At 48.0% G+C, this 24641-nt stretch overlaps 1 protein-coding gene across 2 annotated transcripts; it reads left to right on the top strand.

The window, feature by feature from the left end:
- Positions 1-302: 302 nt before the first annotated feature.
- LBHD2 (LBH domain containing 2) lies at positions 303-24369 on the top strand. Of its 2 annotated transcripts, XM_074583910.1 has the most exons (6): positions 898-1048; positions 2152-2274; positions 10090-10192; positions 14742-14832; positions 19661-19868; positions 21015-24369. In XM_074583910.1, exons 4-6 carry the CDS (start codon positions 14743-14745, stop codon positions 21089-21091), a joined length of 375 nt encoding a protein of 124 aa, XP_074440011.1. In that variant the 5' UTR covers positions 898-1048; positions 2152-2274; positions 10090-10192; position 14742; the 3' UTR covers positions 21092-24369. The 2 variants fall into 2 exon arrangements, with proteins under 2 accessions (XP_074440010.1, XP_074440011.1); XM_074583909.1 differs by lacking the exons at positions 898-1048; positions 2152-2274 and adding an exon at positions 303-490.
- Positions 24370-24641: the final 272 nt, after the last annotated feature.

The raw sequence follows: 24641 nt of genomic DNA, 5'->3' as shown, positions 1-24641 counted from the left end.
CTCCTAAAATCAGCGTTTTCTCAGCAGGGGCTGCTCCAGGGAGGAGAGGTCGGGAGCCCCGTGTGAACTCCCCACACCCGTGAGCAGGGCAAGGCGTGGGGGGGGAACGGCCCCTCTGTCCCACGCGTGGCGCGCTGCGGGAGCCGGGGCCCCGCGTTTCCACGCGTGTCCGCAGAACGTGCCGGGACCGCCGAAGCTGTCCCCCCGCTCCTCACACATCCCCCACCCCGGGGGGGGCGGTGGGGGGTCGTGCCGTGCCGGGGAGGGGGGGGGCCGTGTCTGCGCGCCGCCCCGCCGGCGCTGCCGGGGGAGTGGTTTCCCCGCTCCGGCAGCGGCGGGGCCGGTCTGCGGGCGGGGAGGTGCCGCGGCGGCGGTGCCAGCGCCCGGCCCGGGAGGATGCGGACGCGCTGACGGAGCTGCCGGCTCCCCTCTGCCGCCGTGCATGGGCGGCGGGCGGCTGCCGCCTCGCCTCGCCTCGCCTGCCCCGCCGGTGAGACGGGCCGGGGGGCGGGCGGGGGGGGGGTCTCCGCCGGGCTGCGGGGAGGTGCGGGTGGCGGGGCCCGGTGGGGGGGTCGCCTGGCGGGGGTCCGGCGGCAAGAGGCAGCCGCCGCCTGTAAGTCACGGCTGGCAGCCCCGCCGAGCACGGGAAGGCGCTGCCCGCCGCCGCGGGGCCGGGCGGGGGGTCGGGGCGGTGCGGGGCGGTGCGGGGGGGGAGCGGGTCCGTCGAGCGCCGTCCGGGAAAAAGTGCTCCATTTCCACGTCTGGCTGCGGGGAGTTGCCGGGGAAAGGAAAGGCAGAAAGCGCGCCTTTCCCTTGTCTTTTTTATCCAGATGCTGTTTTGTTTTTTGTTGTTGTTGGTTTTTTATTTTTTGTTTTTTTTTTTTTTTTTGAGTAAAGGATGTTCAGGAGAATTCACCGAGGAATGGGTTCCCCTTTAAAAAAACACACAACCAACTTGTTCGGCAGCCGAAACGGCTGTGTGAAGGAATCCTGATGAATGAGCGTAGCACTGAGGGAGTTGTTGGTTTGCGGTCTGCGATCGCCTCAGGTGTTCGTTTATTCCATTTTTTAAATTTTTTTTTTCAAGGCAACTTTTGAGGCGAGGAAGCGGGTAACAAAAGTGCAAGTTTAAGACAGTGATGGTTTTGCTTGCAGCCTAGCTGAACTGGGGAAAAGAACACTGAAACCCTGCTTTTCCCATCAGGTAGCAAATACCGCACATACGATTACTTGTAGAGAAAGAAAGAACCTACTTTACTCTGTAAATGAGGACTATGTTTCACTCTGAGCAAAGGGTGTGAATATTTTCCTGCAGCCAAATGAACATACCACAAAAATTTTCTTTTTATCTGGGACAGAGCCGTGTTTGTAGATCTCTGAATATGGCTACAGTCGCGGAGGGGAGTTGGGTTAGGCTGGGTGTAGCATTAACCCCTCAAGCCACGGTAAGCGATATACAGAGAGAAATTTGTTTCCGTTAGTCTTCTCCTGACTGAGATCTTTACTGCAGTCATGTAGTCGGTGGTAGAGTGAAGGAAGCCCTCCTAGCTATACATTCAAATTTTATTGAAGGACCCAGAAGTTGGTGTTCGCATCTGTCCCCTAGTCTGGCTCTCTGCGCAATGCCTCCTCATGGAGTATCCTGAAAATGAAGGTGAAGCGGGGAAATCTGCCTACACACAAGCGGGCTGAAGCCAGTGTTTTCCATCTCTTAGATTTAATGAACAACAAATTTTGTGCCCAGAAAAGAATCCAGCTCACAGCTCGGGATTTTGATAATTAATATTCCATTTAAAAAAAACAACAAACAACATGTTTTCAGAGTCAACATTATGATTACAGAGGGAAAACAAGCAAACAGGGAATGACTTGACCTGGTTTCCTTGCTTTCCCCATCTAGCCTGACAATTTGTCAATCAATTGGAATTTCCTTTAACATCTCCGGTACTTTAGCAGAAGAAATGAATGTGCAAATGTAGTCACTACTTTCCCTCCCTTCTCACAATGATCTCTTTGTATTAAGCAACAGGCTTTTGCATAGATCAGGTGTCAACTCCACAGTGTCACAGGCTGAAATTGTTCCTTCTCTCTCATTTCTGAAATTACGCCCCTGCATCTGAGCCGATTTAACCACATCTGTCTATTTTGGAGGGGTCAGTCAGAGAAGCCTTGATCCGGAGCGGATCCAGTGTCACATAAGGCAGGAGGAGCCCTGCTGTGACTTCAAGGAGACCAGCATCTGCCTCAGCAACAGCCCTGCCCTTTGCTCCTCAGGCATGTGTACCTTGTCTGGAAAAATCTGTAAATGAATCAATTTCCTGCATTTTCCGCCTTTGAAGGCTTTATTGCAAACCCCAGGAGAACTGCCAACCAGTAACAACCAGGTAGAACGAAAAAGAGTGATTGATACCAACAGGTCCTTAAAACCTTTTCTCAGCCCCCTGTTGCAGCCTTTGTCCCTCTTTGCTCGCAAGTCCTTAGGGGCTGGGATCACCTCTCCTTCATCGTTCAGGGGGAGTGTGACCAGTGCCATCCTCTGCAGAGCAGATCCAGTGCTGGAAGCAGCTGTGGTCCAGCAGGATGAGCCCCTCCTCACATCAGGGTGCCTTGACTGATCCCGCAGTGTTTCGCCCCATAGTGCCCATGTCCCCATAGGACTAGGAGACAATAGTCCAAGTCCGGCTCCTCTGTTGAGACCACTGCAACTTCTGTGAGATGTAACCTGAATTTTCAGCCGAGTTCCCTCTCTGACACGCACACGCATAAACTGCCTGTGTGCAAATATTTAGGAGACCTCTAGATCCGGAAGGTGCTTGTTAATTGGTTGGCAGGAAGACTCATAGCCCTATTAATGCATATTTGCGTTCAGCGTTAATGACTCATTCCAAAAAAAAACATACTGCATTTTTATTTTTTTTTTAATAATTTCTTTATTTTTAGCTGTGTGTTGTCCTCACCCTCCATCGTGCCCATCCCTACTGCTGCAGCACATGGTGTTCTCATATCCTCCATCTCGGGCTGGGGCAACTTCCCATACTTGGAAATTCAATTAAGGTGACGGAGTTTTAATTCCTAGAGAAAACCAGCTGCATCTCTGGTGTTAGGTTGTGATGTCATGACACCTGCGGTTGTGCTGTTAATTACCAACAGGGAACATTAAAAGTCTCTTCATTGTCTTTGTTCTCTTAGGAGTGTCTGGTGGAGTTTTGTTTGTTTGCTTGTTGAATCTAAGAGTTTTGCTGCATTTGCTTTACTAAATTCCCTAGTAAATGTTCAATATTGCCTCATATTACAGCACTGACTACACCATATTCTAATTTCCCCGAAGTTACAAGGAAAGAACTAGTTTATTTTTTAGGTAAATACCGTTCTACCTGACCGTACCTAACCTCTTATCCTATTCTGCTACCTAGAAATGAGCCCAGTGACAGACTGTCCAAAGTATTCTTTCACAGTGACAGAAAGACATCAGACATTTTGCAATCTATTTCCCATGACATTTCCATCTAAGAATCACCTACTCTGTGTTGATGCTCTACGATTACGATACCTTTTTCCTCACTCACCATCCAGAAATACCTAGGGAATAGTAGAAAGAAGCGCAGGAAGCCAATTTTCATCTGTTACCAGTTCCCACGGGTGCTGTAAGGTGAGGGACAATCATGGCATGAAATATGAGGGATGAGAGAACAGTCATCTTCCAGGGAAGGTCCTAGAAACAAAACCATTTCTTTCTGAGACGCTTTACTAACCGCTGCTCTGAATTAGGAGGAATGAAATGCTTATTTGTAAGGTACTAGCTTCAAAAGGTTGTTTTGAGAAAGCGAAGCCAATGCAAGGTTCACAGTGTGAGCAGAGCTCAGAAACACTCTGCTCCACACAGGCATTTCCAATCCCAAAAGCAGGTTCTCAGATGAGAGAGTATTTGCACAGCGAGTACCAGAAGAGATACCTCTAAAAACATTTAACAGCTTGTTGAGGCTTATCTCTAGTTTTGATGGGGCTGTTTTCTTAATGAGGTCCTTTCACATCAATTAGCTGCTGAATCCGACGCTTAAAAAAATAAATCCAAACTTTCTCTTGGCACACGGTTACATGAGGGCTCTGTGGAGATTTCCATGATACAGAGGTCTACCGGCATTCGGAGGAGCTGGCTTAGTCATTCTTCCCATCTGCTCTGCTTCTTCCTCCCTCCGCTGCTCTGCACATGCTTCCTGGCTGTCTGCTCCTCATCCCTATCTCCCAGCATCCTGGCTGGCTGCCCCGCTCTCCTCCCTTGCCGTACCTATCCCTTGTGGCATCTCCCGCGAGGAAGCTCAGGTAGTTTAGTGCTGAGATCAAAGAGCTGAAATAAATGAGCTTCTGTAGAGCAGCCAGGAAAAGAAAAAGGAAAAAAATAAAAAAAAAAGAAAAACCCACCAAGGAAGCGCCCATAGCAAGCAGGATTGCAAACATCAGTTGTGAAAAACTTTGAGTTAAATCACCCCAGATCATGAGATTGCTTTAAAAATTGTGATAGATGGGCAAATTTGAGTTCTTTTTGCTTCTTCTTCGACTGTGTGTGAGTCAAGTTTCTAGCTCCTTTTTGCAAACAAGGCCAGTAGGAACTTGGACAACTACAACAAACTGGAAGCTGAGGTTTGTGTGTAGTCACGGTGCGCCGGGAGCTAGGGATGAAGGGAGAACAGCAGCTCCCCGATGCCTCGCTGTGCAACACCAGGAGCCGAGGAAGCTGAGCTAGAGTCATCTGCCAGTGGCGTGCCCTTTGGAAGCCTGTGTTTTCTAGTGTTGGTAGTCCACAGCTGAGTGTTTGAGAAATTCCCCTGGGTGATATTTACCCCAGTAGCTTCTTTGGAGCAGGAACAGTAAAAACTGCAGCTTGCTGCGAAGTTAACGGCGAGAGGCAGCACGGTCCGGAAATAGCAGCCTCCTACCCCTTTTCGCTCTCCCAAACTACGTGCTGTGTCTCATGGTGAAATGCCTGCTCCTCCACATCGAGAGTCATTTCATCTCGCTGCTTCCTGAGAGAGATCGACATCTTCTGCAGAGCGCACGCCGCCGAGGAGAGGAAGGCAGCTTTGGCCTGCGGAGAGCAGAACTCAAGTACTGCGTGGGTGGCCGAAGACAAGAGCTTCTGAAATGAGGGAACAGAACAGATCTCTAATCTCCAGACTCTGACACATATCGCACTTTTCTCAGTTGCTTAGGAAAGAGATTTGCATCCAAAAAGAAGTGGGAGGTTTAAATAGGAGTTCGTACACACACGCATTTATCTTCTGTGGTCCATGCGGTAATTTACATTTCACTAGTCCCATGGAACCCACAACACTTCATAAAATGCATCCATTACAAATGTGCAACCAGGGGAAACAAAGAAGCTGTCCAAGTTCCTATCCACAGTGTCCAAAAGCTGAGCTCAGTAAGCACTCGTGGAAACTGGAGGCTGCAGAGTGTCACTGAGGAAAGCGCAATTTTGGGTAGTGCCAAGATGCTGAAGCTAGTGCCCCACCCCCAGCAGAGGTACCAGGCATGGTCCTACCTCTGGATGGCCCAGGCCACCCATGTAGACTGAGTCACAGCAGGGCCTAAGCTGTAGCTCCATCCTCCTAGGACACTAACTAAGAGCAAGGCGTAGAAGAGTTGGGTCCACAGAAACGCCTGGCCATAGAAGATGCCAACTGACGTGTTTTCTTGCAGGGACGTGCACCTTTTGGTACCATGTGAGCAGCCCCTTCATGGCTTCCTCCACCACAACAACTGTAGCTCTGTCCTGGATCACCCACGCACCCACCCTGGCTGAACTGACAGCCCCATCTGCTGCAGCAAAGTAGCCCAAATAAGGCACCCTTTCATCTTCTGGGTGGAAAAACCTCCTTGTACCTGTCTGTTTATTGGGAATTGCTGAGCAGGTTTCACCGTGGCTCATCGAAATTTTCCGCTTTGCAAAAACCAAGCAGTAGACCATTGCTTCTCCTGCCTAACGCCATTCTTATGCATGCCCTGTCCCAATTTTCCTTGTAATCAATAGCAGGGTTTTTTCTTTTTGTAGCGCACACAAAGGCTAGACTCCTTGAATGAAGAAAAGTTTGCATTTATCCAGAGGCTTTGGTGGGGTGAGGCAGGGAGGGGGACCGGACGCCCAAGGCTGAGCTCCTGGTTTGTTTGAGGTGCTATCTGCAATCAGCGGGAACCGCATGTGCGCTGCGATTGCATGGATTGCATGGACGAGCTCCCAGAGCTCGGTGTTTACAGTCCTCCCGTGTGCGAGGCTGAGCCCGCAGCGCTGCGCGGGGAGACATTTTCAGGCACAATTTAAATAGGGGGCTGGTAAAGCCCTTGGGATTGTCCCATTGAAATAAGAAGGGGAGGGCTCTCGTTTTCTGCGGTGCCAGCAAAATGATAAATTTGCGCGCGGAGCAGCGGTTCAAGGCCGATTTCTGCTGCCTGTCTGCACTTATTTGTTACAAGGTGCACCTTCAATGTGGTATTGTTAGGCTGTTATCATAATATTTCCATGAGTGCTCCGCGGGGGAATGATTAACTGGGGAAGGCTGGGAGGGGAGGAGGGAGGGGGCTGTCCCGCAGCCCCTGCTAATCTGGCAGCAGCCCCGGCACCCCAAGGTCAGGTCTCCCTCTGCCACCCACTTGTCTCCAACAGTGGGACAGCAGGAAGAGGAGGGGTGATGCCTTCAGAGCAGGATGCATCTGGAAATAAAAGTGACCTGATGTTGGAGGTGCTGCTGCCCGCCGGGGAAGCGTTCGGGGCTCGGTGCCTCTGAAACGCAGGGCTCCTCTATCAAGCGGCCAATCTGCAGGCTGCTAGGATTGCAACCTGCGGCCGGTTCCTATTTCTGTTTCACTGATGAAGCATGCTTGCCTTAAAAACATCTACTTTGCAATTCACAGTGGATTTATCCCGAGGAAAGGCCTCTGCTGCTGTGTGTGGTGGAGTCCTCACCCCACATGGCATGGGCAGGCACAACCCAGGAGAAGCCAGGCTGGGCTTCCTGCACACCCAGCTGGCCAGAATTGCTGTACAACATCCTACTTGTGCTCCCTGGCGCTGGTTGTCCTCCCATGGGAGGTGAGACCACTCCACCGGGACAGACCCTGTCCTTGTGGTGTAGAAACTCCAAATATACAATGTGCCCCAGATGCTTCCCAAAGTGGGAGAGAAGCCTGGAGAACAACTTTCGGTGCCTGGGCTTTTGGCCTGTGCCAAGCAGCACAGGTGGAAATCCATCCCTTTGTGTGGGGTGGGAGATAGAGGGTCCTTGATATGAGCAAAGGGCCCACCACTGGAGTGTTGCTTGGTATCACTGGTGGAACCAGCTCTCTTATCATCCCCTTGGTTGTATCTCACACTTTCCATGGTGGTGCAGCTGCTAAAGAGGCAAGGGCGTGACCAGCTCATTGGAGTAGTCCCTAAATCAACTGTTCTTTACTGGGAAGTGTAGCAGGACTCTCCAAGCCCAGAGGAAGGGTGGCCAGGCAGTGTCACCAGTCTCTGAGACTTGAGACTTCTTGGTCACTGTTAACAGCAGCATGTGCGCACACCATTGTATGGCTCTGCTTGGCAATGCCTCATGGGCTATGTGAAAATGGTTATTATTGCAGTCGTGGTCAGGCACAAACACTCCCAGATCCCAGCCCAGCCCCAAGGTGCAACACATAACACATCACAGTGTGCTTTCCTCGAAGAGGTCCCACACTGGCCCAGGATGAGGGCATGTGACAAATGAGGAGGGGAGGAGCATACGGTGACAGCATGGTGCCCAGCTGATGCATAGTTGACCAATTTCAGGTGATTCAAAGGGTTTGGGGTTTCTCTCAGAGAAATAAAGCAAGAGGGGCTGCACAGCCGTGTTGGTACTCCTGGAGCCAGAGGAGCAGCTGGTTATCAAGCTCAGGCAAAGGAGGGCAAGTTAATTTGAGGGGTGGAAGAGGGTTGTAGGTCAGGAGAGAGTCCATGAAGCACGTGGGCTCCGGGCTAGACTAATCAGCAAAGCAGCAAAGGTGGGTAAAAGTAAGAAGGGACAAGAAGAAATAAGCAGAGAGAGGCTTTACTCAAGTCATTTCCAGACCATTTCCACTGCAGTAAAGGTTTGTTGCATGATCTCAGTAGCCATGCCTTGTTTTTAAAAGATTAAGCAGTATTGTAGGAGGAAGGGCATTAGTTTATGTTTCCTCTAGTGTCAGCCGAAGAAGATAATCACATCTATTAGGTAGATAAAGCGAGTATTTCCTCTTCAGAGAATAAATGCATTCTGGGAGTTACGCACTGGAAACACTGAACTCTTCAACCATCTTGACTGGGAAGAAGTTTTTCTGTTTTTAACTATAGCTGCGTGGGGCTGGGAGAAGGGACTTCATCCACGCTGCAGTCCTCGAGAGATTTTCTTTTATTGCAGTGCTCAAGTAGCCAAGCCCCAGGGGCTGATGTCCTCTCTCAAACGTGGCAGGCGCTGTAGTACAGAGTTCCCTAAAACTTTGGTCAGTTCAATCCAGAAGTCCTTTGCCAAGGCTGGAAGAGCAATGGATGTGGGTTTAATTAATTCAGTGCTGCGTGGATCCTTATATAGAGCTAACCAGGCATCTGAAGACACCTCTAAATACCAAGTGGCCTGGCTTGGATTCCAACCAGTGGCCATGTGGTGCCCAGTTTGTTATCTCTTACACCATTTTCTCTCTCATTGAGAGATGACTCAGTGTAATAACTGTTCTTATTACATTCAATATTTTCTAAAGGAGAGATTGAAGGCAGACAAGTTAGTGCTGAATTTTCATGGGTTTAATAGCAGGGGTTTTGTAATGGGTAGTGGGATAAAAATGTTCTTCCCAGAGTATTGGATAACACAGTATTGGATGCTCTCTGGTTTCCGTACAAGAGACAAGCAGTGAGTGTAGTCATGAATTTTTCGGGGACAAAACGTTAGCCTCTCTGAAGTTGAAGTTGGTTTGCTCGTTGGTTAGGAAAGAAAATTGCCAGACAAGAATTAAACCCTCTGGATTGAATCCTGGGGATGGAGATGTGATTTCCTGCTTCCCTAATTTGCAATAAGCGTGGCTTGTGGCATAAGAAGAAACTCCAGAATGTGATGCACAATTTTTCCTCTGTCACTGTTTTTGAATAAAATCAGTGTGCAGTTAATCCAGTGTTATGAATCTTGGTAGGAAGGCCTCCAGAGCAGGTAGATTTGTTTAATCACTTGGGCTGGAATCCAAACCACTGGAGGGTATAAAATATATACACTAGTGCCATTCACTTCACTGAAAACACTTTTTTCCCATCCAAGGAAATATCTGTGGCTGGCATGAATATATATTTGGCAAGCTGTAGGGCTAAACAAATTTCTCAGAAAATCATCTTTGGCCAAGTTACTGACTATATTTCAGCAGTGTAACGTCTCAAGCTCTTCAGCTAAGACTTTCTGCCAGAGAAGTCATCGGAAATCAGTGATTCACACTTTGAAATGGTGGGATCACCTCTGCACATCAAAGTATTACCTTCAGTTTGGAGTAGACCTTTGCAAAAATCACTTCTCCTGTGACATCTGAAAGAAACGTACAGTAACATAATCCTAAGGTATCCTTCTTTCAGCCTATTTTGTCCTCTTTGTGTCCTGACCAGTAGCTTCTTGAGCAGGAACCTTGTTCTTTGATGTTTTGAACTGTGTCTCACTAAGCACACTGATCCTCCCAAAGAAGGGTGTACGTTTTTATTTTCTGATTTTTCCAACTGTCGTCAAAATTCCCTTATGGGAGAATTTCTGTGTGTCCCAGTTTCAGCAGTTTTTATGTAGTTTACACTAAGGAATAAGGTTTAGCATCACAAAAAGAGTCAGATGGCAAGGTATTTCAGCTAAGTGCTTTGGGTGTTTTTGGAACATTAATTGCCTCGGTAATTCACTAGGTATACTATGAGCTTCATCCTTAGTGAGATCAATTCCCATCTGGTGTAGAAAATGATACAGACCTTCACAGTAGGAGTTTCTGCAGCAAGTTTTCAGTAGTACTCTTTCACCCGGGTTACTGCCAGCGTTGTCGCTTTGGTTGCACCCTTTGACTGTGTTGCGTTGTCTCTTTCAGGCACTTCTAGGATTTGACAGAGTTTGCACGACACTTCGTCAACAACGTGAGCATCTGCAGCAAGGACAGTTTTCAGAAGCAACATCCGTGGACGTGACTGAAGGTAACGCGCTCTCTTCTGTCACTGCCCTGTACTTGCCATTTGTCCCCCACAGAGCTTCATCCTCTGGCCGGGTGTCCCCTTTGCTGCCCATCCTGGTTGGTGAGGAGAGAGCAGGATCAGGCCCCAGTTTCACAGAATCACAGAATGATAGGGATTGGAAGGGACCTCTGGAGATCATCTGGTCCAACCCCCCTGCCAGAGCAGGGTCACCCAGAGCAGGTTGCACAGGAACGCGTCCAGGAGGGCTTTGAATGTCTCTGGAGACGGAGACTCCACCACCTCTCTGGGCAGCCTGTTCCAGGGCTCTGCCACCCTCAAAATAAAGAAGTTCCTCCTCACGTTTAGATGGAACTTCCTGTGTTCAAGTTTGTGCCTGTTAACCTCTTGTCCTGTCGCTGGGCACCACTGAAAAGAGCCCGGCCCCATCCTCCTGACACCAGTTCGGTGCATGTCTGAGCATCCTCCAGGCTGATCCTTGCTTTAGGCAGCAGCCGTTCCCAACCTTGGCTCAGCCTGTCCCATAAAATGTGGGTTTGCCCCTCTTCTTAAGGAAATCTTTGCTTGCATCATGCAACCTGCCTCTTTTCTATAGCCTCATAAGCGCTTCTCGTTTGAGGATCCTGAAGCTGGTCCTCAAGTCAAATACCGTTTTGCCACCAGGAATTTCACAGGTCAGTTTTGCCCTCTGTTCAAAAGCTAAAATAAAAGTGCGTGCATTGTTTCTGAGCGCTTTCTCATGGTAAGTGGTTTAGCGCTTGTCAACCTATATATGGCTCTGCCCTTGTTAGCGCCATCGCGAACAGCAGAAAGTGGGCTGCACGTTTGCTCCGTGCCCCTGTAAAAAGATCAGCATAGCGTGGTCCTGCAACTGTAGTAGTTGCATTTAAGATGATAATCTTCTCTAAATGTAGTTTTCTCACAGAAAAGCAAGAACAGATTTTGCTTTTTATTTTTCTCCCCTAATTGATGCATTTGAGCTTAATTAAACCTAGGGGAAGTAAATGCATCTCTTAATTCACTGCCACAAGAATTTCAAGGTTCGGAGTAGGTGACTCATCCACCAGAACAGAATTTATTCTTTGTTTGTAAATGCTATTTATTGCCTTGTTTTGCATCACTATGGCTACTATATGTCATTGGTGATATCAGCCCCTACCGTACATAAAATGAATGCAAGATCGAATTTAAAAGTTACAGTTCTTAAAATAATCAGCCACTTTGCTGTTGTATGTAAGTACTTCTCACATAAAAGCAGAAGTAAAAAGTGGCTCAATATTTTTCCATGAAAATTGGCTAAAAAGTAAAATATTCTCCTGACCACAAATCACATCATAGTTTAAAAAGCAGCACCCAGAGCCCTTTTTCAGATTCTGTGGCTTTTACAGACAATTCAGTGGTGTCCTGCAGGTGATTTCAAAGTTTCAGATGAACTGATTGCAGCGGCATTCTCAATTATTTTACTTCTAGTAATTTTCAGCACTAAATACCTAGTTAAGCTCGTTAGAAGCATCCCTGCTTTCACAGCCTGCATAGATTCTTCTGCTTTCCTTTACTGTTTCTAAGTGGAGACTGAGAACAATTAATCTATTCCAGTTAAAGCCTAATTCTTTTGCCAATTGCATGGCCCCATGTTCTTTTCTGAGACACATCAAGTACAATCACTTCTGCCATACTATTCAATCAAACCCGTAAGTTGCACAGATTTTGTGAAATGGCCTGGGCTTCAACAGCTTGGGAGCTGATTCACTGAGGCATCTGCTGTAACACTGGCAGGACTGTCACCATTTTCCTAGCCAGAATCATTTGTCTTTGTCATTTAGAAATAATCTGCAGGGTGTAATGTGGTCTTAGGGAAGCACGGAGCCCATTATTGCTCAATAATAGAATTTCATGAGGTCTTAACAACATCGTTGAGCTCATATGACACGTTTGACAGTGCATGTGTGGATGTATATCTCTAATGTCCTGTGGAACAAGGACAGAGAAGAGTTTTAAACACTCGGTATGTATTGAAAGGCTGCTAAAATAAACCAGACAGCTGTGGGCAACTGCAGGATTCTGCCACTGGCTAGCAGGGACCAACCCCCCAGGACATGCAGCAGTGGGACATGTCTTCTCCGTGGTAGCCAAGCCCAAGACTTTATAAATACCGGCCCCCCACAAAGCCTCCAAGATTATTTCCATACAGACACACACTTTCTCATTGCCCTTTCCTTGCAATGCGGGACAGCTGGGGAAGGGGCACTGAAAAGAAAGACGTTCATCCTGGATGTGGTCAGAGCGGTGGGCCCTGTGCTCCTCCAGGCTCATGGCTGGGTCTGGCTAACAGGCGGTCTGAAAGCCCCCAGACCAACTCTTCCCAAAGAGCTGGGGTGGGAGAGTGGTGTCCTGCTATGGCCCAGTGTGGGCATCTGCAGAGGCAGCACTGGAGGGAAGCAGGAGGGAAGCAAAAGGGTCCCTCTGGGACCAAGGCAGAGACCAGGACAGGGAAAGAACGCCATAACTGCATGAGTCCCAGGGGTGATCAGAGGGAGGAGGTAACGGAGGGAGCACTGCTTTCCTTTTGGGCGGGGAAGGGTCCAAGGGCACAGCTCTATCCTTTAAAGCGCTGTCTGGGGTGGCAGGAACAGCTGGCACAGCTGGGCCCACGGTCACCGCTCCAGGAAAGGGTCTTCCATTTCCAGATCAGACAGCCCTCAGTGCTGTCGTCCAGGGGTGCCCAGAGGTATGGCCCGCTGGATGCTGCAGGAATAAAAGCATGTGTCCAGAAAATGAATGTATTTTACTGATTGGGTGGTTTGTGGTGTCCTGATGTGGTGTCCTTGGGGAGGGCTAAGGGTCCAAGCAAGGGCAGGGAGCTCAAAACTCTTCCTAGCAGGCAAAATCTGTCCATCTCCTACCGTGCCATGGCTCTGGGCGGATTCAGGCTGCGTGAGCTGGGGGATGCCCGGATCAGGGGTTTGGTTCAGCCTCGTGCTGCGTTTCAGAGCCTGGTTCTGCTCTCCTGGTGTGTGTGTGTGTGTACCACGAAGTGTGCTGTTTAATTCGGCGTTGGTTGGGTCCACGGCTGGCGGTTCAGGGCTTTTCCGTGAGCTGATGGATGCCTATGGGGTCGGGTCCTGGCCCACAGCTGAGCTCCAGAGTCTCCTGGGTCTGCCGTGCTCTTTTTAAAATATGATGCAGTGGGAGTGAAAGTCTCCGCGATATCACGCTGCTCTGTGCTACAGCTAATTAAAGTCATTGTGAAGGGTTTTGTAGTAATTGCAGATATTGTAAAATTTAGTTTTGTGGGGTAATTGGTAATGTAAGCCTGAAACAAGTTATCCTTAAGATGTTTTAGTTTGCATTTCTCAGTAGGAGCAGCCTTTACAAAGAAGGCTTTTGTGTGCGGAGCAGGACCAGAATTAATGGCAGCATTTAGTCGTGCCTAAAGGGGTGCTTGCTGTGGCAGGTGGCAGGGCGGTGTAATTGATGATGCCTACGTTCTGCGTGCTGCAGGAGGCTCTGGCAGCCGATAGCTGCTGTACCTGACGAATGCCAGCTGGAGAGAGTGAAATGCCCGGGATCAAACCCATCCGGGGCTGATGTATTCCCATCCAAAATGAACGTGGCCCCTTCAGTCTGTAGGTCAAACAGAGTGGTTCGGGCTCTGTTTGCTTCTGTGCACTTAATAGGCGTTATGAAGTTTTCAGGCGTCCTCAAATTTTTCAAGAGAATGTTGTATCTATAAATTGCAAATGTGAGGAAGATCTCAACACCGTAGAGACACGTGGCTACCCAGCCCTGGGCTGGGCTGGGCTCCCTGCAGCGAGGACCGCAGCTGGCTCCCATCCCTCTGCTCCGGGGTGCCAAAGGGCCCCGGGGAACAAGGAGAGTGTGAGGGCCAGCGCTGTAGTGCCTTGGGTGGCAAACAGCACAGGGGGATGCTTAATGGGCATGTAAGTCCCTGATTTAAATGAGATTTAGGTGCCAACCGTTCCCTGGTGCATTTGAAAATCCCACTCGACACCTCTCTGAACGCTCAGGCAAGCAAAGACTACTGAAAATCTGGCCCTTAGACGCCGATACAGCTGGTGTGTCTGGAATTAACAGCTTAAAAAGTGCTGTCTCACTAATAGAAGAGACATCTGGAAAGAGCAACTATTGAAGACTTTACAAAGAATCAGAATGAGAATTTAATTCAAGGTTGAAATTTCCATGACTAACTTTTCTTGGTCAACAGATGCAATTTCTGAGCTCATATATCAGTAATAAACTGGTTTCTGATAACGTTGGAGAACTCCCATTTTCCTGCTGACGACTCTGGGACTCTCTGGGGGTCCTCTCTGCGATCCCCGCGGGGAGCTGAGGTCCATGCCCTGTTCCGCATCCCGGCACACAGTGGTAGCAATTGGCTTGGAGAGCCAGCCACTTCTCGGTGGGTTGTTTAGAAATGACAGCCTGTAACATGATTATTTTAACAAATATGAAAAGCCAATGTCTTTTCTTAAACTAACTGTGGGGCCAAAGCTCAGAGCTGACTTTTCCTATTCTGCTTGAATATTTGCAGCATGACAGAGGTGATGAACACACGGGAACCGGTGATGGAGGAATTCGCGCTCAGCCAGACTCCTGAGGAAGAAGGAGGCCCTTCAAGCCAGGTAACTTTAGAAAAACTGGAAAGTATCCCCAGTTGCTTTTCAAAAGCAATTTAATGCAACCAATAACTGTCATACACATAGATGTTGAATTGCAGAGCACAGCTGCCAGAAGAAGAAGTCTGGAAATACATGTTTAATCCTATTTAGGTTTTATTTTTAAAAGATAAGAGTTCTGGCAGGTGGGTTTTGCCAGGTGCCAGGTCTCTGGGGCACGGTGACAGTGATGCCTGGCCCCATGTGGGGATGCAGGCAAAGAGGCTGTTTGTCACCAAGAGTTCAGAGCTGAGCAACCATCGTGTGATGAAGACATCCAGCCAATACTGCACCGCAGCTTTTATACACCACCTTTGTAAAGCGCTAAGTTTCCTCAGGCTCAGAGGGAGCTCCCTTTTTAGAAAAGAGACCATTTAAAATGATTGTGTAATTCACATAAATGGCTGTGGCATCACAGCAGCAGCACTGAGCAGGGCCATTTGCTGGCAGGTGCAAGAGCATTTTCTGTCCCCAGGCGGTCCCAGACACCCACTTGCGTACCCGCCTGCCGTGCCAATTCCAGCAGGAGGGATCACGATGTCTCGAGCCCCCCTTGTGACAACCACCGTGCCCCGGGTTGTGCTCGTGACTGTCAGTGTCGCTGCCAGGGACGAACCACCTAAACACGTCCTGGTGGACCTGAGTTGCTTCTCAACAGGCGATGTATTATTGTGAGCAGACTCAGAAAGCTGCTCTAGGAGAAGCATGTTGCAGGTTAAAATCAAGCATTTGGAAGCCAGGGAAGCCAGAACTGAAATTTTGCAGATTCCTTTCAGATCACTTGTGCATGTGATGAAAGGCTGTATGCAATTGAAGAGCGTACAGTGGGCTTTCCCATGCCTCTTTGACCGCACAGGATAGATGCTGCTCACTGAAAGAGCACATTTTCAATATTCTCTTTCCTCTTTTTCACTGAGTCCCAGGTTTTCCTTATTGTGTTAGTGTACACTGTCCAAACTCTGGGCCAGCTCCAGCTCCACCTCTGCATTTTGGATGGTTCTGTGGTGTCCCTGGTCATATGCTCCAGAGCTTTTCTCCCAGCTCCTTTACCCTTCCCCTCTGGGAGAAGGTGGTACCATTCACATTTTAGTGATGGCCACCTGAGGCTAAAAAGCAAAAAGAAATGAGAGGTAGGGAGGAGGTACGAAGGAAGGTAGGTAGGAAGAGGAAGTAGCAGAGGGCTATGAAGATGATGAAGGGACTGGAGCATCTCTCTTATGAGAGATGCTGGGTCTGTTTAGCCTGGAGAAGAGAATGAGAGGGGATCTCATCAATGCTTATAAATAACTAAAGGGTGGGTGTCAAGAGGATGGTGCCAGACTCTTTTCAGTGGTGCCCAGTGACAGGACAAGGGGCTACGGGCACAAACTGGAACACAGGAAATTCTGTCTAAACATAAGGAAAAAATTCTTCAATTTGAGAGTGAAGAGCACTGGAACAGGCTGCCCAGAGAGGTGGTGGAGTCTCCTCTGGAGACATTCAAAACCCACCTGGATGTATTCCCGTGCAACCTGCTCTGGGTGACCCTGCTTTGACAGGGGGGTTGGACTAGATGATCTCCAAAGGTCCCTTCCAACCCCTGCCATACTTTGTGATTCTGTAGCGCAAAGTCAGTGACTCAGCGGGAAAACTAGGTTTCTTCCAGCAACTTCCAAGCACTCTGGCCAGGAGACCGGGCCTTCTCTTCCTGCAGTCTCCTGCCCACTCGTCACACACTCCAGCTTCCGCAGAAAAACACAGTGAGGCCCAACAGGCAGCTCTGCTTCCTGCCAGTCCTGACTCATTCCTGGAGGGACGTGGTAAATACTGGGCTCTGGTGGAAAAAACCATTATGTGATTGGTGTGAGAAAAGACCAGATGAGAATGACATGAACAAAAATAGCCGAGCTGACGCCGCGCAGGTGCCTCTGCTAAATTTTGTTGCAGCCGTAATAATCTGCTCTTAGCACATTTTTAGATCAGTGTGTGTCATTTCCTACGGCTTCAGAAAGCAGATGAAAAAGCAGAAATTTTTTTCTATTGGATCCCCCATCCAGGGGTTGCTCCATTCATGTTCTTGTTGGTGTGTCTTCACGTTAAACCTTTTTGGGTAAAATTGCAATGGAAATGGCTCTCTCTAGTAATAAGGAATCATTATGCCAACGGGAGGAAGAGCATGCAGCATGCTAAGCTGTGATTGTTCCTTGGGAGTCCTCTTTTTCCAAAATTTGCCCCTTTCAGCACAGGGATCTTCACCATTTTCATAGATGATTATTGTTCCATGTGTTGCACACAACCAAGCATTTTAAGTTGATCTACGTGGAAGAGGTGAAAGGACTAATTGTTTGTCATGGACCCTCTAAATACCTCAGCAAATATGCTAATTCTGGTTAGCTTGAGGGTCTGAAAATGTCTTGCGCTTGTTCTGCTGCCTGGTTAGGATTCAGAAATCTGTCTTTTGAAAGACTTGCATTAATAAAAACCAGAACACCTCAACACACTGTAATAACCTGAATCACAAGAAAGCATACAGCCCTGGTTGTATCAACTTCTGAAATGAAAACAAGTGCCTCATGCGCTTACCTAAAATGTCAAAAGAAATTTTCGAGAGAGGGTTTTTGTTTTCATGTTTTCATAATTTGATTTCTGTGAAACTTAAATGGCTTGGGGACGGGATGGCTGTCACGCACCCCTCTGCCACCCGAGCAGGCTGAGCAGCAGCTGGGGGAAGAGGTCACTGTCACCTGCGTGGCCAGCCCCGGGAGGATGTAAAGTAATTTGCCCACAAATTTATGGCTGTTTTCTGCCAGCTGAGCCATGAAGCACAGGGAGCTGGACTCCACCGTGGGTCTGAAGAAGAGTGCACTGCTCCTCAGGGGTGTCTTTGGACCTGTTCTGGCCAAGGAGATGTTACCTTGTCTCATATTTCGAAAGAGCAGCATCATGTTAGTGTCTTCGTAAAAATTCCTCCCAATTTCGACAGCTGCCATGGAAATGTCTTTCCAATTTATTCCAGAACAGCTCAGGAGGAGGCTGTGTAATGGGAAGTTGGGGGGAACTTTTGTGATAGGCAGCATGAGCAGCATTGCTTGATCAGGACGACTTACACCCATGTGGGTGCAGCTCAGGGAGGCATTAGAAGGGCTTACCTTCAGCGATTCACTTGGTCTAGTTGCACTGAAGGGACTTTCTCACAAAAGAAATTTCTTCTTAATTGTCTCTCATTTTGCAACACTAGCAATAATAGACAACATTTTTCACCTTCGTGTAGATTGGCAAAGAGTAATGAATCCCTGCAATGCTACCGTGGGGAGCGAGGGCATAAGGATGAGAATTATTGTCCTTCCCCATCTCCAGAAGTCAGATACAGGCCTCTCAGCAAGGATAAAAACGTGCTTGCTCTTTCCCAGATACATAGGAAGAGAATTGCCCTTCCCAAGGGCTTGCCTCCCCATGCCAGTTCTGCTGCCAAGCGGGACAACTGAAGCCTAAGCTCTTAGGCAGCAGCTACTGGGATGAAGGAAGGTTGGAAAAGCCACAGAGCAAACACCTCCAGGGGGTTATGAAACCCCCACGTCCCTGGCAATATCCTGGAAGTTGTGCCCACTTTTATGGTGATTAGGGAATATCCGTGTGTTTCTGCCCATCCTCGTCGCAGGAGCTGCGGTGAGACCGGCTCACACAACCAGATACCCTGATTCAGTGGTGCGCGCGGTGCAGATGCGTGGGGAGGTTCCCACCAGCACACAGCAAACCCATGTCAGGGCCTGGAGTTAAACTGGGATGGTTCTTGCTCTCAACCCTTAGTCTGCACCTTGATTTTATTGTTACAAATAAAATAAAATAAAACAAAACTCAGCTAGCACGGAGAAATTTACACCCCATTAGTGCAGGTATACAGAAGTTTGAGAAGCCAGGAGATAAGGCTTCAGTGAAGCAACAACAGAGTTTGTCTTACATTAACATCCTGGAGGAGCTGGAATGATTTTTCCTCGAAAAAACTCCAATCCAAACCAAAGTTCCCTGAGAGATTTAAATGAACCAGCGATGTTGAAAACAAGAAAGCACTTTTATGTGTTACAATATCCTTCACTAAATAGACCTAGTTCAGCTTCAAGCACTAATCACTGCATAGTGTTTGACCTGCAGCTTCAACGTGACAGATGAAAATAATAGCTGCCACCATCCTCTGTGCAACGATGATCTCTGGGGCTACCTGTTTTGCATGAATGCATCATAAAATACAGCGTTTCGCATTACAGCAAAGAGCTCTGCAGAATGGTGGCTTCTTAATAAAGTGTCACTGCAAGAAAACATGAATATCATATCAGAATAAAAGGGCAGCAGCCAGAAGGGCTGCAGCAGCCGTTTAGCTGAGCGTTACAGCAATGACCTTTGTGTCCTAACACCCCACCAAACACGAGTGTTTGGCAACATAATGAATTTTGTCGCCTAAGTCTCCATTTTTACTATGCATCTCAGATCACACAAGTCAAGGCAATTGCCTGCCCGACACACTGGAGAGCAAAGTCGGTTCTTTGCCCAGGGAGGGACAGCATGTGGAAGGGGAGAGTGTGCTGAGACCTGTAGCCCCTCTGCTTCCATGCTTGGCTGTCAAGGAGCTGGATTCAGCTGCTTTCGAAATCCTCCCTGTGCAGGACCGATGCCCTGCACCAGTTTGAAGGGGTTTTTTGGTGGACATAGGAGTGCATGTCAAATGTAGAAAGGATGCTGAGATGGAGTGCGTACTCTGCTTGCTCTGAATATGCAGCCCTGGGCAAGGCTTTGATGGACATGTCCCCCAATGTCTCACCAGGCCTTCCCCGACTCACGTGAGAAGTACCCCAAGCTGTCCAAAAGACTGCCGTCGATCGTGGTGGAGCCGACCGAGTCTGGGGAGGTGGAGAGCGGGGAGCTGCGCTGGCCTCCTGATGACCTGAAATCGGCAGAAGACAAGGGTCTTCATGGTGACCAAAGAGTCTGTGTCCAGCAGCAGCAGCAGCAGCAGCAGATGGATCTGGAAGGTCTGAATGAGTAATTTCCATTCTCGTTCCCATTAGGAAAGCAGCAGTTTGAGGCCAAGCCATGCACTGAAGTTAATAGCGTACCAAAGAGCAGTAGGTGCTTGAAGGTGTCCAGAGATACTTGCACTGGAGAGGGAGTCGTGTGGACTGAAAATTTCCTTGTAGCTTTTGAGCACATGGCATTTTCATCCACATGAGGCTCAGTGCTGGCCATTGCATGGCCAATGGGCAGTTTACTGCACATTAGCAGTTCACTATAGGAAGCAGTAATCCTGTTCAATAGCAGATATCTACCTCCCTGTCTCCTAGCCTAGAAGTGCAGCATTTGGTAGCTTCACATTTTCAAAGCATCGTGGTGTTCCAGGAGTGCATTAGCATAGCAGGGACTCACAAATATGTAGATATGACTAGTAGTGTCAGTGTGGGGTAAATATGCCCAAAGATAAGAGTTTGTTGGCACATGGAGGGAATGCTCCAGTGTGGAACTGGTCTATTTATTTCTGGTTTTTTTTGCCTCAGTGCTCTCCTTTTCTCTTAAAGAGTGACACGGTTTCCATTTCAGTGCACCAACATTTGCCACCCAAATGCCCAGAGGCAGCAGCCAGGATGGGGTGCAAGATGCACCTTCCCTTCAAAGGGGCAATGACAAATGGTCTGATCTTGAAGTGTCAAATCACTTGGTATTCCAGTTCGCGTTTCAGGGTGGTGGTAACCACAGTGTTTGATCATTCAAGAAGAATTATGAGCCAAATCTATGGCCTGACCCCCAGGTCGCACATTATGGCCTCTGTGGTATTTTTGTGCGTTGGTGTTAGGGCTTGTTATGTCTTCAGGACTGAGAGTTTGAGCAGATTTCACTAAGGCAGCAGGTAGCCCTCCCTCTACGGTGACTGTCCTGCTTTTGAGGAGAGGGTTCATCACCTCATCTCACTACCTGTCCTGAGGTCTCATATCCCCTCTAAAGTCAGGCTGTAATGCACTTGGAGAACCCTACTCCAGGTTTAACTACTGGTTTGCAAGTAGAGCAGATTGCTTATGTCAAATCTGAGCACCTTGATGGATCATCTGCCTGGTGGAGCCAGGAATCAGATGAAGGCTGTTGTACCTCTATGGGGAAATAAATGCAGATGAACTATTTCTTTGCAGATACTTCAGCGCACTCAGCTCAAGAAGTGGAAGACAGTACAGACACTCTGGAAAGCAGAACTGAAGAGGACGAGTAGGGACTCCATGGCCTCGGAAGTGAAACTTCATTGTGAATGTTGTTGGAAAGCTAACACACTCTGAAGACATGTCAAAGTAATCTGTATTTAAATCTGCAAGGGTTTTATTTAGTTAGTACCTGGTAAGAAGCGTCTGGGCTTTAGAACTGTTCTTTTCAACATTTTGATTTTCAGGCTGGGATTCATATTATTTGTTTAATTTTTCCTTGGGGAACAGTGGGACGTGTTAGGAAATATGAGATTATCAAGGAAAAATGTTCCTAATTTCAATTAGCACACTTCATTGGATTTACCTTTTTCAAGCAAGGCTGCTTTCAGGTATCAACAGCAGGACAAAGGGGTTACATTTCTACAGGAGGGATGTCTTAAATCTAAAACCTTTATTGTTTTTAGCCATTTAAAACTAGCACTGTGATATTATGGACAATAGATGTAATATAATGTCACCATTTGATTTTGTAACTTTTGTATAGAGACGCAAGTGTAAGATTTGCCTCCAGGCTGCCGCCCCGGGGTGGCCCAGAGCAGTTCTCTCCCTTTGGCTAACCTGTGCAAATTTGGATGAACCAGCCTTTTCTTAGGCACCTTTTCAACAAGGCCGACGCCTCTCAGAAACGCTTTCTCGCTGTACATTGACGAAGCAGATGATTAGCTAGTCGCTGGTGTTTGTGGAGTGAGGCTGTCCGTTGTAGGCTTGTTCGGGTGGATCGTGCTGTTCGTGCACTCTTCAGGCCCAGGTCCAGCCGTGGTGTGGCGTGCTCTTCTCTCCTTTGAAGCCAACAGGATGGCTCCCGCTTCCGCCAGGGCTGGATTTGTCCCACCTTGCTAATAGAAATTGTTGTGACAATTCTTCTTTCGGTATGTTTTGTGTATAACGTAGGTGCAGAGGCCCAGCTGTTCCTCCCTCAACCCGAGCCGAGGGGTGGTTGGAGGTGGGTGATGGGAGCTCCATGACACGGCCCAAACCTGCCCTCCATTTTGCTTGGTGCCAGGTCCTCCCCAAGCCACCCGCAGTAGTGGGGGGTGGAGGATAGGCGAGGTGGTGGGACACACACCCGCCTCTCTCCTGCCGGAGTGGCACTGCTGGTGGGAGCACGGGCGCCAGGGGTGCCCTCACCTGCGGCAGGCCACCTTGGCTTTGGTTGCATGGCCCCCTCAGCTTTGGTTACATGGCCATCTTGGCTTTGGTTGCATGGCCACCTCCTGGAGACCAGAGCTCAAGGTGGGACAAGCTGACTCTGGACACCTTGGGCCCCCAGTGGGTTTTCCTTGGGGATTTGGGGGCCATTTTAGCAAGGATGAACCCGTTCCTGCACAGGGACGTCCCACAGACTCCCTCCCACCGTCCCAGGAGAAGCACCGATCTTGGGCCAAAATGCTTCCCTTTGGACAGTGTTGGTGGAGATAGACAATGCATGTACTCAAAAGGGATTGGCTGTGTCAGTGGTGAGTGTCCCATAAGCTACAAAGTTGGCGTTCTCCATCTCTGCAGGGCTGGATGGGGTCTGTACTTCCAATTAATGTTGCAGCCGGAAGAAGCCGCTCGCTGTAGGTGGAACGAAATAACAGGATTTCTTCCAGCGTTAACTCCTAAGTTGACTTCCAAGTGCTTTCTTTTCTCCAGTAATAATTTTCTCTAACAGCAGCTTTTAATTGTGTGATGGTGGATAAAATTTACTGGCCAGATGTATTAATAAGATAAGTTTATACCTTCTTAGCACCCAAATTTAATATATTTACTTACAAAGAATTCTGTGCAATGAACGTTTAATACAAAGGAAAGAGACTATTTTACTTCAAAGCAACATTAATTTATGTACAAAACTATTGCTCATTATTTGGGGTGTTTGGGATCTAGAACCCTTTTTATAAGCAGTGTAGTATAGTATAATGTGATACTTAAGTTAAACTTTGCTCTCTCAACCTATATAACAATCTGTTTTGCCTTCTCAGTGTAGACTCTCTTACCTACGCTGTCACAGAATTATTTTGTTGGATGAGTGGGATCCTGGTCAGAGCACCGGATTTCACCAGAGTAACTGAAGGTTTCAGAGCACCTCCTAAATCTGGCTGCCGTCCCCGTCACCCCCTTCGCTGGTCACAGTTTTCTGGTAAAGCCAACGGAGCGAGAACAAGCTCAGGCTACATGTTTGGGTAGCACACGAGCAACGAGAGGAGGTCCCCAGCTCGGACCCGTCTGCAGCTGGTCGTGGTGGGAGGAAAGCTGTGCTGGCCAGGCGGCCGAGCGGATGCAAAGTGCTCTTTAAATGCTGCTTTTGCATGGACCATCAAGAAGTTTTACAAAGCTCTGGGGGAAAAACAACGACGGTGACGACATATTTTTAGCTGTGTGATTTCCTTTCAATCTGCATCTGCCCAGCTCCGCAAGGAACGACATTAGACATATCACTTAATTTTCTTCTCGCTTTATAAAAGGAAAAACAGTTGTTTGAAACACTTCCCCCAATTTTATGTGCTCTCTATCTGCTTTCAGACGCTCCCTCCCTTCCTGCTCTGGATGGCCCTTATCCTATTTCCACCTGAGGTCAATGGCACTTCCCTAAATAAGTTTCCCGAAGAAACAACAAAATTCTACATACACCCTGAAAAAACGCCAGGCAGCAGTACTTTTTTCATCTGAGTACCTAAAGCTACAGCCCATATAGAAATGCCAGATTTCCTCCTTCCAGCCTAATTATTCCTCTTTTTCCTTTTCCCTCTCTCGCGCTTCTCCCTCGAAGTATTTTACCTGAAGCAAATGGATGCTTCAGACTAAAGCTTTCTCCTAAAGCCGTGTGGCCTCAGTTTAAGAACCACACAAAGCCAAACTCCTCCTCCCATTTTTATTTTTCTGAACATGGGCCAGAGGCCCTAAAATAGGAGAGCAAGATAGAGAGAAAATTGTTTTATACAAACAAGTCCTATTTATTCAACTTGCAGGTCTATGATTGTCCACTTAATTTGTCTGTGTGCAAGTGTCATCTCTCTAATAAACTCAATAGTTGTTTTGTATTTTTTTCTGGATTAAAAGCTTTCTAGAAACTAAAAAGGAAAAAAAAAAGACATTCAGTCATATTTTTCTAGTCTAGCTTGTAGAATATTTCATGTAGTGCAGAAAGGAAGTTTTATGGAGTAAGACATTGTTGGATTTTGCTCTATTTCCATTCTTTCTAATTTTGTAAAATGCCACCTGTACATAATACTCGACTAATGTATGTCCTGTAGATGTATTACACCATTTAGCCTATTAAATGCCTATACTGGATCGGTTGGAAGAAGTGGTGTACCCATGGTGTCTTGGTTTAAAAATGCAAAGGGTTATTTGTGGTGGCGTGCAGCTCCTGTCCTACCACGAATACAGCTCATACAGGGGAACCAAGCCCCTTTAAGCCTGCCTTTGCCCTGTGGCGTGCAAATACTCACACTGATCCTCCAGCCCACATTCTCCTACAAAGATAAATTCAGATTTACCTCAATGGCAGTTGCCATCTCTGTCTCTTTCCTTCCTAGACCAGGCAGCTCAGTGCTCATTGTTTCTGTCGTGGGATTT

The sequence above is a fragment of the Larus michahellis genome, chromosome 4, assembly GCF_964199755.1.
Source record: "Larus michahellis chromosome 4, bLarMic1.1, whole genome shotgun sequence".
Classification (NCBI taxonomy): domain Eukaryota; kingdom Metazoa; phylum Chordata; class Aves; order Charadriiformes; family Laridae; genus Larus; species Larus michahellis.
This window is presented reverse-complemented; position numbering and strand designations above follow the sequence as displayed.

Coding starts and splice junctions, on each gene's coding strand:
- LBHD2 (XM_074583909.1), top strand. CDS start 14,743: ATGACAGAGGTGATGAACACACGGGAACCGGTGATGGAGGAATTCGCG. Junction 14,833..19,660: donor AAGGAGGCCCTTCAAGCCAG/GTAACTTTAGAA, acceptor ATGTCTCACCAG/GCCTTCCCCGACTCACGTGA. Junction 19,869..21,014: donor GCAGCAGATGGATCTGGAAG/GTCTGAATGAGT, acceptor ATTTCTTTGCAG/ATACTTCAGCGCACTCAGCT.